The sequence below is a fragment of the Branchiostoma lanceolatum genome, chromosome 12, assembly GCF_035083965.1.
Source record: "Branchiostoma lanceolatum isolate klBraLanc5 chromosome 12, klBraLanc5.hap2, whole genome shotgun sequence".
In the NCBI taxonomy this organism is placed as follows: Eukaryota; Metazoa; Chordata; class Leptocardii; order Amphioxiformes; family Branchiostomatidae; genus Branchiostoma; species Branchiostoma lanceolatum.
In genome coordinates this window covers 18974486-18989725 of record NC_089733.1, presented here as the reverse complement: position 1 = coordinate 18989725, position 15240 = coordinate 18974486, and the positions used below count along the sequence as shown (strand labels likewise).

General features: G+C 44.8%; 1 protein-coding gene across 9 annotated transcripts in view; it reads left to right on the top strand.

Annotated features, from left to right (window-relative positions):
- LOC136446582 (acid-sensing ion channel 1C-like) overlaps positions 1 to 15240 on the top strand; it is a 396318-nt gene that overhangs the window by 322240 nt on the left and 58838 nt on the right. For 2 of the 9 annotated variants that reach the window (XR_010757597.1, XM_066445025.1), the window contains exon 1: positions 5296 to 6433. The exons of 3 other annotated variants lie outside the window; for them this stretch is intronic. Coding sequence is in view for 5 of the 6 variants with exons in the window: in XM_066445025.1 (XP_066301122.1) it covers positions 5399 to 6433 (1035 nt within the window). In the remaining variant the exon portion in view is untranslated. Of the gene's footprint in view, positions 1 to 2456; positions 3078 to 5284; positions 6434 to 15240 lie in introns of those variants that run through there. 4 more of the 9 variants (XM_066445032.1, XM_066445026.1, XM_066445030.1 and 1 more) reach the window with 4 other exon arrangements.

The following is a 15240-nucleotide window of genomic DNA, read 5'->3' as shown; positions in this document are numbered from 1 at the left end:
TGGTCAGGGCGCGGTCACAGCGTGGCCGGCGTACCTTTGTTTACATCAGCGGTCATAACTCCGAGCCATGCCAGCCCACGCCTGGTTCACAATCTTTTTATTTTCGCGCTGCGCCACCAAAACGTGGGCTCAACTAGAACCTTAATGTGTTTGAATAAAGAAAACATTAAAGAATTTCGTAGTTTGACGCGAAGTATTTCCAGAAATGGTGTCTTCTGATTTTTTACGTGGCTGTAAACACTCGTCTCGGTTCCGCGGCACATCGTCATTTCTGAGCTGTCGGACTGGGCGAAATTACGGCCGCAGCTTTTAACAGAAGACTCATTCATGTATCTGATGTGTTAAGTTCTTGAAAATGTAATTTTCCGGGCGGAATTTCCGTTTTCTGCGGGTAAATAAAGAATTTTTGAGATTTACGCATTTTTCCAAGATGGCGTGTGAATGTGAAAAAATACTCAGTACCTTAGTATAAACTTATGTCTTGTGTCACTCATTGCTCGAGTCGACCATATCCTCTATATAGTGGTCACCTGGCCATAGTGGCCAAATTTACTCAGTCCCTTGAGTGACCACTATAGACAGGTTTGACTGTAGTTACAAAATATAGTTTTTAATGAACGTGAAGATTAATGACGTTGCGACGTATTATGACATCATTTATGTGATTTTATTGACGAAAACCAACAAATTGGGTATTTTCATATAACTCAAAGGTACACGATAAAACTACGTATATTTGTAGATGGCAACAGGAACGACGTCAAAATGACGTAGTAAAAATTATATTCATATCAGGTTACACTAGCGAATTCCGCCATCTTCGTTCCGCCATCTTGAATTATTTTAAATGCATTTTTTCATCATATAACCTAATAACACAATACAAAAATGGACCAAAACGTTTTATTAAGAATGTTTCTGTTTGAATAAACATGTTAATGATGAAATTTGAGTTTGAAATAGCCGGTTATAGCTAATCTAATTATATCCTCCACCATCTTAGATTTTGACCGATGACGTAATCAAATATGCATAGATTATGAATATTAAATCATAAAAGTGATAGTGAATTACATTGGTTGGTATTGATATTAGAAAATAAGTGCAGTTTAAAAAGACAGCTCTAGAATAACATAATTGTAAAATCCAAAATTAGCAACTTTTTCCAAATATGGCTCTCAGAAACCGGTTGCCATAGCAACATGAAAACATTAATTAGTTATTTCATGAGTAGCCTCCAGGTCTATAATGTCCACACCCCTTTCCCCCCTCCTGTACCAGGGGGTTGTTTTCGTGATGACTGCACCCCCCCCATGTGCCGTGAATGGCCTTCACTCCTGTAATGTCCACCCCCCTACTGTACCAGGGGGGTGTTTTTGTGATGACTCACCCCCCTGTACCATGAGTGGCCTTCACTCCTATAATGTCCCCCCCTCCTGTACCAGGGGGGTGTTTTTGTGATAACTCACCCCCCCATGTTCCAGGGGGGTGAATTTGTGATGACTCACCCCCCCTGTACCGTTAGCGGCCTTCACTCCTATAATGTCCACACTATAATCTGATTGTCCTGGCTGCCAGCTGACTTCATGTCTCTTATAAAGTGGAAATCGTCCCATTTTCCTCTCATTATGCCATTAATAGCCAATTGTGCAAAGGCCACCCCACCGCACCAAAGAGCATTTAGGGTCGTCAGGAAAACATTAATATGATAAAAACAACTTTATTGCGAGTTCATGGTCAGAAAGTGATAGCTATTAGCCGACTTTCTGCATTTTTAGCTATTACACTTCAGCTGGAAGGCAGGGAGAACAGTTTTTGCAGTGTCTCCAACCTTGTGTGAGGCAGCTTGTCTCTCTCAAGGTTCTGTAAGAGGTCTTAAAGATCCAGCCACTTCTGCAGGACTCAACGTCTTGGACTTTTGAAGGTGGGGCTGAAACTTAAGCACCTGTTGTACCTAGCAACACTTCAAGACTTGTGAGGGCTGACTACATAACTGCTTGCATTGTGAGAGCCGATACCACTGACAGGGCTGCATTGTGAGCTGAGTCGGTTCTACCTGCAGTTGGACTTTACCCTCCAATGTTGCTGTAAAAGTTGTATTTCGGGCAGACCATCTGTTTTCAGGTTGGGGCTGTATTGTGAGAACTGAATAGATACTGACAGGGCTGCATTGTGAGAGCTGAAAGCTACAGGAGTTTACTTCTAATGTTGCTGTTGTATTTTGGGCACAACAAACCTGTTTGCAGCTCGGGGCTGCATTGTGAGAAGTGGTCCAATACATGGGGCTGAAGACCCGTGGTTTGGGGTGGCTGCGATTCAATGCTAACTCAGGCGACCTCGACACGACTGTGGTCGCCCCTCCCGCTGCGTTCCGCGACCCTCCGCTACCGACCTGGGCTCACGCTGCGTTTCGGGACTCTCCGCTGCTGACCTTGACTCACTCAGACATGAAGCATTCAACCAGCCCAAAATGCCTCCTCATGCCATCAACACAGGCAAAACTGAAAATGGAGACGAAACCAAAAATGGAGCCGAAGTTGTTAATGGAGTGCAAACGGTCAGATCTGACTCACTTTGCCAACAACTCAACCCTGCATGGTCTCCCACGGGTGTTCCCGGAGCGGAGTAAGGGCTGGGACGTGCGGCGCGGCCTGTGGGCCGTTACCGTGGCGACCATGATCCTGGTGTTCCTGTACTGGGGCGTGAGCCACATTGGGACCTACTTCCGTTACCCGGTCACCACCAAGCTCCACCTGCAGGAGGCGACCGAGCTGTTCCCGGCCGTCACCATCTGTAACCTAAACACCTACCGAGTCTCCCAGCTGACCCCGGACGACCTGTACTCCTGGGGGGAGCTGATGGGGATCCTCCACCCCAACAGGACCCTGAGGGACCACGGCCTGCCGTACTTAAACAGCAGCGAGGAGAGAATCTTGGAGCTGGCCCGGTTCTCTGAGGAGGGGCACGAGAACGTCTCGCTGTGGGACGTGCAGAACCGCACCGGGCACGATCTGGGAGACATGGTGAAGAGATGCACCTTCCGCGAGGAACCCTGCACAGCAAGCATGTTCACACCTGTAAGTAACACCTGTAACGCAAACATGTTCACACCTGTAAGTAACACCTGTAACGCAAACATGTTCACACCTGTAAGTACCTCAAAAACTGCCTCCTTAAAACACTATCAACGTAAAACACAACCCATTTAAAATGTCAAAACACTGCATCCTCAAAAATGTCAAACATTGCTTTGGGGCACATCCTATGTGTGACTTCATGTTTCCTACCTCTGAAGTTAGGCTTGTCAACTTAGTCTGTTATGAAGTTTTATAGTGTAGATTTCCTATAACTGTTTCTGGCACCCCCCGAGAGGGAAGGAGGGCTTTCAACATACATTGTAGATATGGATATGTCGATGAAAGCTAGACATCCAGGTAGTAAGATACACAATACAAACTTGAGTTACTCAAGCAACTGGATAAGTTTTGTAAGATTAAGCTATGGATTGCAGTATAAATCTTACACTCTTTCTATGAACATGTACATGTATGTAAAATACCTGGTACAAAAACTCATTTCATTCAGCAGTGCACCCAGGAAAATGGTGACAGGAGATTGTTAGGAGGTTTCTCCCTTCTTAATTATTGACACTTTCTGGAGTATCTAGCTTAAGGTTCAACACATTTATGATGGTCACAAAGGCAGTTTTCCTGTGAGCTGTCGCTTGGCTATCCTGTTAAGTTTTTCTGTGAGTTTTGTCTTTGCTAATGATTTATTTATTTATTCATCTATCAAACTTCACAGAGTGAAATCTGAGAGGCGTTGGCAACAGGATCGATGCATCCTGTTGCTATTAGTTGTGTCAGGATGTAAGGTTTAAGGTAAGGTGTCTTTTGCTGATCCTATTTTCAGGTTTAGGAAACTTACAGTCATTTCCAAGTCTTGGAAACTTACAGCTGTGTACTTGGTTATCCTGTAAAGTTTTTGGTTGACAACAATACCGATTGCTGAAACTTACAGTACAATTTCATTTTCAGAAAACTTACCGCACAATTTCAGGTTTAGAAAACTTACAGTACAATTTCAGGTTTAGAAAACTTACAGACTGAGTACAATTTCAGGTTTAGAAAACTTACAGTACAATTTCAGGTTTAGGAAACTTACAGTACAATTTCAGGTTTAGGAAACTTACAGTACATTTTCAGCTTTAGGAAACTTACAGCACATTTTCAGCTTTAGGAAACTTACAGCACATTTTCAGCTTTAGGAAACTTACAGCACATTTTCAGCTTTAGGAAACTTACAGCACATTTTCAGCTTTAGGAAATTTACAGCACATTTTCAGCTTTAGGAAACTTACAGCACATTTTCAGCTTTAGGAAACTTACAGCACATTTTTTGGTCTAGGAAACTTACAGCTGTGTTGGTTACTTGGAATCCTGTAAAGTTTTTGGTTAACAGCAAAACCGATAGTTTTTAGGGGTTACTAAGCTAAGGTGTCTCTTGGCAATCCCATTTTCAGGATTAGGAAACTTACAGCCCATTTTCAGCTTTAGAAAACAGCCCATTAAAATGAGTCAGGCGGGAGGGGGTTAATATAAGGGGACAGAAATGCACATTTTGCCTCGTTAATAGGAATTTTTATGAAGAAGTTCGCAAATTATTGAATCAGCCTCTGCCCTTTGATCCATTATTCAGAAGGAGTTCTCTCAGATGGAGGTGGAAATCTAATTCTGATCGGGCTCGATGCAGGATGTAGTTGGATAACGCGATTAGAGTTTGATAACTCTGTTTTGTAGTCCATAACTTTGCTCCGTGTTGGGTGATTAGCTGGGTTAGCGCGGGGAGTGTTGGGTTCTTGTCTGGCCGCATCAGTGCTGCTGGGATAGTGGGGCTGGTTTGGATCCAACACTGTGGTACTTTGGACAGATTTGGCACCGACATTTTGGAACCAGTGTTGTGGTACCTCAGACACCAGGAGTGTTGTGGTACTTTGGACAGATTTGGAACCAGGAGTGTTGTACCTCAGACAGGGTTGGCACCAGGAACGTTGAGTGGAATATTGGGACACCACAGACACTTCAGACGGTGCCATGGGATTGATGTACATGTTGGTGGGACTACGGTGTTGGCAGTGTGGGAACTTTGTAACCTCCAGCTAGTGCCAGGTCTGATGACCAGTGTGTTTATCAGCTCCCCACCCCTCAGACTATCTCCACATCAGCAGGACTGACTATTTTTGGGCTCATTGAATTTTCCGGACCAACTTGTTGGTAGATTGGCGGGTCAAAAATCACCGAAAAGGTTCAGAGATCAGGTGCTCACTTCACTCCTTAGCACCTCAAGAAGCTCGAGGAGCTGCTTCTTCAAGTGAAAGTGAAAGTTGTAAGCAGGTAGAATGAAGAGAGTCCTGCAGAGGCTCCTGGGGCGTGGCCCTCGGGTCTCCACGACGACCGTTGCCGTGCAACCGGGAGAACTCCCGGAGAACATCCTGCCGTTCGGCACACCGCTGAACTCCAGTGCACTGGCGGTGTTCGCACACGACCCGGATATCCCCGACGACCGTTTCCGTGGTGATGGTCTCCATGGCGATGAGCTGAATGGCGTTCTGGCCACCATGATGGTGAAGCTGGACGCACCGGAGGAGTTCTCGGACAACGAGTCTGTCCGCGGGAAAAACGACAAGCACAAGGAACACGACAGTTACCATGGCAACCGAGGAGGGAGTTGCCACGGCAGCCCAAACAGCTACGACGGGGACGAAAGCACTGTCAGCTCCCGTCACTATAGCAACACCATGGCAACATTAAACAACAACATTATCCCGCCCCCAGCGAAGGACGACCGGGACAGGAAGTCGCACATCTCGCGGTTCGCGAACGAGACGACGGCGCACGGGTTCTGGCACGTGTTCCCGCCGGGCTACACGGCGGGCTGCGCCGGCTGGACGGTGCAGCGCGCGGTGTGGGCGGCGCTATTCGCCTGGGGCGTGGCCATGTTCCTCTACATGAAGATCGTCCACATCCAGATGTACTTCAGCTTCCCCCACTCCACCATCATCGACGAGGGCGCCTTCCACACCGACCGCTTCCCCGCCATCACCATCTGCAACCTTAACAAGTACCGCCTCAGCCGGCTACGCAACTCCGACTTCTGGCACATCGGGCAATCCCTCCGCTACCTGGACGCCTCCCGCTCGCTCCGACCCGAACCTCTCATCAACCGAACCCTCCCCAAACCCGTCCCCGCCTACACAGACCCACAGAACTTTGCCGTGCTCTCCAACCTGTCCGACTTTCCCGCGAGCTGGCGCGAGAACCCGCCGCCATTTTGTCTGCTGGACGCGCAGGACCGCGCAGGGCATCAGCTGGAGGATACGGTCCTGGACTGCCACTATCGCGGCAAGAAGTGCTGCAAGGACTGGTTCAAACCGGTAAGTACTGGTTCAAACCGGTAAGTACTGGACAAAACTGATTAGCATTCTTTCAAAAGGGAGTACTGGTCAAAACTGGTTCAAACCGGTAAGTACTGGACAAAACTGATTAGCATTCTTTCAAAAGGGAGTACTGGTCAAAACTGGTTAGCACTCCTTCAAACTGGTAAGTACTGGTCAAAACTGGTTCCCCCCCCCAAGTTATGAGTATCTGTTTCTATATCTTTATAGATGGTACATCCACCCCTCTGCATAACACACCAGCTTCTTTATCTGTACAGCCGGTATAATCGCCCTTCTGTGTAACCCACCAGCTTCTGTATTCTGTATATCCGGTATAACCGGACTTTGGCGTAACACACCAGCTTCTGTACCTGTATAGCCGGTATAACCGCCCTTTGGCATAACACACCAGCTTCTGTACCTGTATAGCCGGTATAACCGCCCTTTGGCGTAACACACCAGCTTCTGTATCTGTATATCCGGTATAACCGCCCTTCGGCGTAACACACCAGCTTCTGTATCTGTATAGCTGGTATAACCGCCCTTTGGCGCAACACCCCAGCTTCTGTATCTGTATGTCCGGTATAACCGCCCTTTGGCGTATCATACCATCTTCTGTATCTGTATATCCGGTGTAACCGGACTTTGGCATAACACGCCAGCTTCTGTATCTGTCTATCCGGTAGAACCGCCCTTCAGTGTAACACCCCAGCTTCTGTATCTGTCTATCCGGTATAACCACCCTTTTGCATAACACACCAGCTTCTGTATCTGTCTAGCCGGTATGACCGCCCTTCAGGGTAATACGCCAGCTTTTGTATCTGTCTAGCCGGTATGACCGCCCTTCAGCGTAATACGCCAGCTTCTGTATCTGTACAGCCGGTATAACCGCCCTTCGGCGTAACACACCAGCTTCTGTATCTGTATAGCCGGTATAACCACCCTTCAGTGTAACACACCAGCTTCTGTATCTGTATAGCCGGTATGACCACCCTTCAGTGTAACACGCCAGCTTCTGTATCTGTATAGCCGGTACAACCTCCATTCTGTGTAACACGCCAGCTTCTGTATCTGTACAGCCGGTATAGTCGCCCTATAGTGTAACACGCCAGCTTCGAGTAAATCTGATCAGAGCACACGAGTCGTGCTGATGACAGATTTGTCCTTGACATTTGCAGCAAATTGGAAAATCTTGACCCCAAGTTGACCCTTGACATTCCTTTGTCAATATCTCTGACTGGGGTTAAAGGTCGCAATCACAGCCCCTAAATCAGCTTGGAATCCTAAAATGGTGCCAAAGGATCAAGTTTTATCTGACAGACAGAAGGTCAACAAGCCCTCAGTGTCAAGGTTATTTACTTGATCCCAAGTCATTGCAAGGTCACTTGGGGGTCATTGGGATGTCGCCAAGGGTAACGTTGCCATGGTTACATCTATAAGAGGATATTTAGGTAATATGAAGATTGAGCTGAGTAATCATACTAACTAATCATATAACAGTGTTGAGGGAAATGCTTGTACTAAGTAATAGATCATTCAATAAATCAAGTTACAGATTGGGGAAAAATAGGAGTTTGCTGTGACTGCATCTTACTTGGATAAATAGGCTTTAGAACAATGAAGATTGTGTTAATGAATTGGAAAATGTCTTAGTGGAATATTGTTGAACAGAAAAATTTCTGCAGTCTATTTTTGTCTGGATTTCTTGAAATGTTTCTGTGGATCTCTGAAGTTCTGCAGAATATGTTATATTCTATACTGGACAAAACCCCATATTGCACCCAGGGGGGATTAAGAATAGGTGGTGCAGGAACAAACAAAAGTGTTCAGTCTGGCTTGATAATATGTTAAAGCGAAGCCCTGCTGAGCTGTTGGCTGTAACATGGTCATGTGATGCCCCCTAACAGTTAGAGCTGGAACTGCACCTGTATTGTATGTCTGCTGTGGAGAAAACACTTTTCCTTTTCCTGACCACTCATCAAGTCAAGTCAAGTCACGTCAATGCCTTTATTTTACTTCAAATGATACTTTTTTGGCTTACGCAGCCACTTTTCAACATTTTGGCGGGTCACGGACAAGCGTGAAAAAATGTACATGTACCCTTCAGCATACTACAAACCAGCTTGTGTATCTGTATAGCCAGTATAACTGCCCTTCGGCATAACACACCACCTTGTGTATCTGTATAGCTGGTATAACCGCCCTTCGGCATAACACACTAGCTTCACAGGCATGCGGCGCAGCAGCAGCTGGTTATATTACACTGACCTGTCACACCTAACCCTCGCATATCTAACTGCAAGCATTGTTTAAAGCTCACAATCCAGTGAGCATGCCTCTACAGTATGTGTTGGCAACAAGTTCCACTGTAAGATATGACTATTTGAACACATCAAGCCTAGGTTGTAACTTTGGAACATGTACTTGTAGGCATGGAGTTTGACTCAATGATACGACTATTTGAACACATCAAGCCTAGTACTTGAAGGCATGTCTATTTCTAGGTTGTAACTTTGGTACATGTACTTGAAGGCATGTCTATTTCTAGGTTGTAACTTTGGTACATGTACTTGGAGGTATGGAGTTACGCTCTACGATACGACTATTTGCACATCAATCCTAGGTTGTAACTTTGGAACATGTACTTAAAGGCATTTCTATTTCCTGTTCCCAATGTCACGATGGAATCAATGTCAAGTTTGCCGGGAGACAATCTCAGACACAGGCTGCCCCGACGGCGAAACCCCGTCAGAAATCCGCCAAATCTGTTTACAGCGGAGCCAGCCCGACTGGTGGGGGCATCGGCTGTATCCGATCCAATTTGGGGCCTGCGCTCTTCCATGTAATAAGGTAGTCAGGAATCGATGCGTAAGCCCAGGGCCTGCCACAGGCAGGAGGGAGGGTGGTCAGAATGTCTGGCGATTTGCAGGGATGAAATTTACTGTCATAAGCCAGATAATGATTACTTCTATTGGGTCCGGTTAACTCTGTCAACTGCAGCCCCCCTGGGTACAGGGTTGGTGCAGTCGGAAAAATGCGCTAAGGTACACTGAGAACCCCCCAGAAGTTCACTGTTACACCCCCCTGGATTCATTGAAGAAGTCTATTGTTACAGCGGGATGGGTGGTCAGAATGTCTGGCGATTTGCAGGGATGAGATTTACTGTCATAAGCCAGATGATAATAACTTCTATTGGGTCCGGTTAACTCAGTCAACTACACAGCTACAGCCCCCCTGGGTACAGGGTTGGTGCAGGAGGCAAAATGCCCAAAGGTTCACGGAGGACCCCCCAGAAGTTCACTGTTACACCCCCCTGGGTTCATTGAAGACCCCACAAGTCTATTGTTACAGCGGGAAGGGTGGTCAGAGTGTCTGGCGATTTGCAGGGATGAACTTTACTGTCATAAGCCAGATAATGATTACTTCTATTGGGTCCGGTTAACTCTGTCAACTACACAACTACAGCCCGCTGGGTACAGGGTTAGTGCAGGAGGGAAAATGCCCAAAGGTTCACGGAGGACCCCCACAATGCTACTGCAACACCCCCTGGGTCCACTGAGGACCCCCCACAGGTCAATTGTAACACCCCCCACTGAGGACCCCCCACAAGTCAATTGTAACACCTCCCTGGGTTCATTTAAGAACCCCCCTGTCCACTGTAAACCCCCCCTGGGAATAGTATTTGTACAGGAGAAAAATGGCCAAATGTCCACTGATCCCCCCCACCCTCCCACCCCCCAGAAAGTAACTCCCCCCCTGCACAGTGTTACTACAGTACAGGAGGGAAACTGCCCCAGGTAACCCTGATGTTGTGGTACTGAGGAAGCCTGCTTTTGCAGTACATGAGCTCCCCCTGCTGGATAGCTGCAGGACTGCAGTTGTTCAGACTGTAGGGAGAATCTCAAATGACACAAAGACTCACTTGCATGAAACACGGTTGCCAATATATGGGGATTAGTCATGTCAGGCATCTACAAGTGCAGCCATGTTGTTTAACCCTCTTCCTGCTACTATACTTACGGCACTAAATTTGTATTGGAATCAGGGTTAGGCAGCAAAGAGAAGGTTAATGTGCCATTTCTAAGTCAACTCAATGCTTTTTAACCTTCTCCCTGCTGAGTATCCTTTCGGCACCAAATTTGTGCTGGGAGACAGGGTTAGTTTACAGGGAGAAGGTTAATTTGCCATGATTGTAAAGTCAACTGAATGCTGTTTAACCTGCTTCCTGCATAAGTAGCATTTTGCGACCAAATTTGTACTGGATTCAGGGTTAGTTTGCAGGGAGAAGGTTAAAGTGCCGATGTTGATTCCTGTCTTGTGTTTACGCTGCCTCATGATTCACCAGGAATTCTTTTCCTCTCTCCCCCTCTGTGCTGTCACCCTGATGCTGCGGTCTCACACCGATGATTCTCCTACTCTGCGGTCTCACTTTGCTGTTTCTCCCACCCTGCGGTCTCACACGGCTGTTTCCTGCCCTCCTGATGCTCGGATCTGTAGGTGAGTAAACGTGGTGATTGTTGGTGACTGCTTGACCTGTGTGACCTCCAAATGAATCACTGTTCATCTATTCTACCGTCCAACCACACACCAGGAAACACGGTTTCACTGACCAATCAGAGATAGGGTCAAATGTCATTTCAAGGCTCAGCTGACTAATCAGAAAGAAAAATTGTGAAATCAGATCATTATGTTTTCAAATTTCTTCTTGGAATTTCTAGAAATAAATCCTGCTGAAAGGATTTGTATTTTTATTCCTTTGTGAGTTGCCAGAATTTCCCTCAGGCTCCAAATGTGTTTAGGCATCAAGGCAACAAGAACTGTCGTCAAGAAAGACACAAGCTGGTTTGGTCTGGGTGTTTCCAGCCTTAACTGATGTTCCCTGTGGAGTGTGGTGGATTTTTCTGTATCTACTTAGATGCATTCTTGTACTAACGACTTTGTCCTTTAAGATTTCTCATCTTTCTTGTGCCCTGTGGAAATCTGAGATGGAGAGATCAGCATATGATTGAAAAATTGAAGGCAAATTACAAAAGTGGAAAAGCAAGCTTCTTATTCAATACAGTTAAACTCAGCGAAGTTGTGAAGCCCAAAAAGTATCCAGCCCTGCTTTCTTCTGATTACCAATTGCTACTGAAAATTTGAACCAGTTTTATCACTAGTCATGAAGATGGCGTCTTGGTAAACTGGGTATCCAACATTTCTGCCAGTTCTACTGTTAACAGAACCCCAAATAATAAGGAAAAATCCATTCTTTTCCCTTTTTTATGCTTCAGAATTGCAGCTGTTTTGGCTAGTTTTCTAAGAATTTAAGACGCGGTAATTTTGGTATCTATAACATCTCAGAATTTTACTCAGAGTTTTCTTTAATGTTCGACATGTTGCTGCGCTGAGAATTCTTGTTCTCTTGTGTCATTTACTTGTCTGCGCTGCGATAGAAACTGTTCCTGCTGCATTTTGCGTCGTATTATGTGCTGCCCAGGAAGACATGCCGCAGTATTTCTACTTACACAGTATACATTTACTTATGATTGTTCACATGTTACAATTGGTTATTGCTCACATGTTACATGATTGGTTAGTTGTTACATGATCGATTGTTGAGATGCTACAATCATGGTGATTCTTTTCATGTTACATGTTTAGTATTTACATGTTACATGTTGATTATAGGTTTATAAAAATGAATGAATGAATGAAAAAGTAGATGTCTTGTTGTGCATTTGTGCTCTGTACCAAGTCTGATAACAAGTTGTCTCTGTGATTGACAGGAGCCAATCTTGCCTTTGATTGACAGATGACAATGCTGTCATTTTGATATATAAGCACTTCGGAATTACGACATTAGTTTTCCATTTTTTTATTACAATTTACGGCATATATTTGATCTTTTTGCAGCTGCTTGTAATGATTTACAGTATGGTGGAAAACTTTTTATTATTTTTGGAAACGGACGAAATTTGATGCGTGCGCGGATGTCATCCGTATAATCAAATCAACATGGCCTTACTATAATATAACTGCAGAAGAAAGCATGGCGCTGCACCAATCACAGAGACAGAGCTGGGTTTTTTTGGTGAACATCAGGCCTCTCCAAGTTATTGCCTTGTATCTCAGATCACACCTTCCATTGCTGAGGTCCACAGCCATACATTGAACCAAGAAAGAGATTTCACAACAGAAGCAGTTGTAATAGATATTTTAGAAAACTGACATTATATTCAGTTTACCCATGATGCAATATAAGATAGTGCCACCATCTTGGATTCCTTTTGAAGGTGACCTTGTAGTGGAGCAGATAATAAACTTTTACTTGGCTGCAAATCTAGTTTTTCAACTTTTTGGACCACAGCTGTTGTAGAAAAACTATCAAAAAGATTTGACTAGTACAGACAGTTTCAGGCCATTTTCTTTTGTCTCCTTTTGACTCAAAACCATCTAAGAACCAATGGAATAACTTGGTGTGGCCTGAGTAGAAAGCTTGTCAAGAGGAAAAAGGTAGGTGAGTGACTTTAAGGGTCGAGTGCAGAAGACTTGGACCTTTATAAGGAGTCTCGGTAAGTAGGTGTTGATTGTATTGTTAGATATGGGGGAATTGTGCAACCTAGCTAGTACACATTGAGAATTTATCATCTGTATCTATATAGCCGGTATAACCGCCCTTTGGCGTAACACACCAGCTTCGAAGGCACATGGCGCGGCAGCAGCTGGTTATAATACACTGAACGGCCTGTCACACCTAACTTTGACAGTCGCACCTAATCATATCTACAAACCAAATATATCTAGACGTAAAGTTGATCCCATAGCTACATATCAAGTCTATCTACAGCCAGCCCTGACCTCGGTCACAACTTATGCGAGACAAAAACACAGGAAATTTAAAACAAATGTGAATGAAATGAAGCTCTCTGCTGATTTTGAATAAACTCCTGATTTTAAGAAAATTGACCATTGACTAACTGACATGTATATATATATATATATAGTGTGTACATAAAGATACATCTTGTGCCACATGAAAACTACTCGCTGCCTCAGCTTCATATTTCCCCATTCTGGTCAGACCACCCTGCCGAGCCTGCCTGTGGGCGGCGGAGCTGAAAGCTCATTTTCGGTTCTTAATGACTGTTTAAGTGAGCGCGGAGGAAGCATTGACGTGCGTCAGGCACCACGCCAGCCGTGAAGGTCACGGAACGAGATAGGGGCGGCCTCGCTGATCTAGGTGTGCGGACTCTCATCTATTTATTAGTTTGAATATTGGACTGTTGGGCAACACAGGAGATCTGACAACCAAATTTCTCCACCCTTCTTGGTCTTGTTTTTCTTAGGGCCATGCCAGTCTATTCTTTATCCTCCCATCTTTTCCTGCCTCTCTTTTGTCCCTCCCTGGATAGTTCATGGCATGATAAATGTAACTTGTCCCGATGGCCGTGACACATGGCTTTACCACTGCAGTTTTTCCTTAGGTGTTTAATAGGGCTTTGTATAGACCAATGTTTTGCTTGACTCTCCTCTGTATGTCAGTATTTGAGATGCAGTCTCTGTATGTGATCCCCAGAATGTTCTGGAAGCATTTCATTACTGTCGTCTGGATTCTTGAGTTTTTCTGTCAGAGTCCAGGAATCACAAGAGTACAGGAACACAGAGGTGAACAGGGAAAGTAACCACGCAAACACATATAATGTTACATGTAATAATTTTTTACCCTTTACTATCTGAAGTGGCAATGTTGAGGGATGAGGTTGATGATTGCAGACAGAGCTGCCACCTAACGTTTGCCTCCAGAATAGCAGCAGCTGCACTTGTTCAGTGCTGCCCCCTAGCAGGTGTAGCAAGTACTGCAGCTGTGGCCCACTTGTGTTGTGGCGGAATTACAGCCTTGGCTTTCCAAGCAATCAATAACTTTGCTGTTGGGCACAATATTGACCAATATATCTAAAAGCATCTCTACCTTAGTCTGCTTCAGGCAAGAATCATCTTACAATTCTGAAAAAGTGGTCGAAACTGTTAAGATCTGTTCTGTCCTTAGTGCTGAACTCATGACTGTTAGGATCTGTTCTGTCCTTAGTGCAGAACTCATGACTGTTAGGATCTATTCTGTCCTTATTGCTGCACTCATAACTGTTAGGATCTGTTTTGTCCTTAGTGCTGAACTCATGACTGTTAGGATCTATTCTGTCCTTAGTGCTGAACTCATGACTGTTAGGATCTATTCTGTCCTTAGTGCTGAACTCATGGTTGTTAGGATCTGTTTTGTCCTTAGTGCTGAACTCATGACTGTTAGGATCTATTCTGTCCTTAGTGCTGAACTCATGACTGTTAGGATCTATTCTGTCCTTAGTGCTGAACTCATGGTTGTTAGGATCTATTCTGTCCTTAGTGCTGCACTCATAACTGTTAGGATCTGTTTTGTCCTTAGTGCTGAACTCATGTCTGGTTCTGTCCTTAGTGCTGATCTGATAACTGTTGTGATGGTTTCTTTTCTTCAAGGGGGTTAAGTATCATTAAGGTGTGTGTGTCTAACATTGCATAAGGGTGTGAAGTGTAGTTATTGTTATCACAGAATAACTAAGGATCAGTTTGTTTGGACGTTATTGGTATCTGCACGAAGAAAAGGTTTTGTTACTATTGAAATGTCTTGTTTTTAAGGAGTCATCAGAGGCCATGTTACTGGTTTAAGTAACAAGCAACAGAGAATGAAATTGCCGGGACTTGATAAGTAAAACTTTCGCATGCTATAGAAGTCTTTTAGTGTGAGGAAGAGTTGTCAGAGAAGTTTGTAGACGTCTGTAACTTTAAAGCAG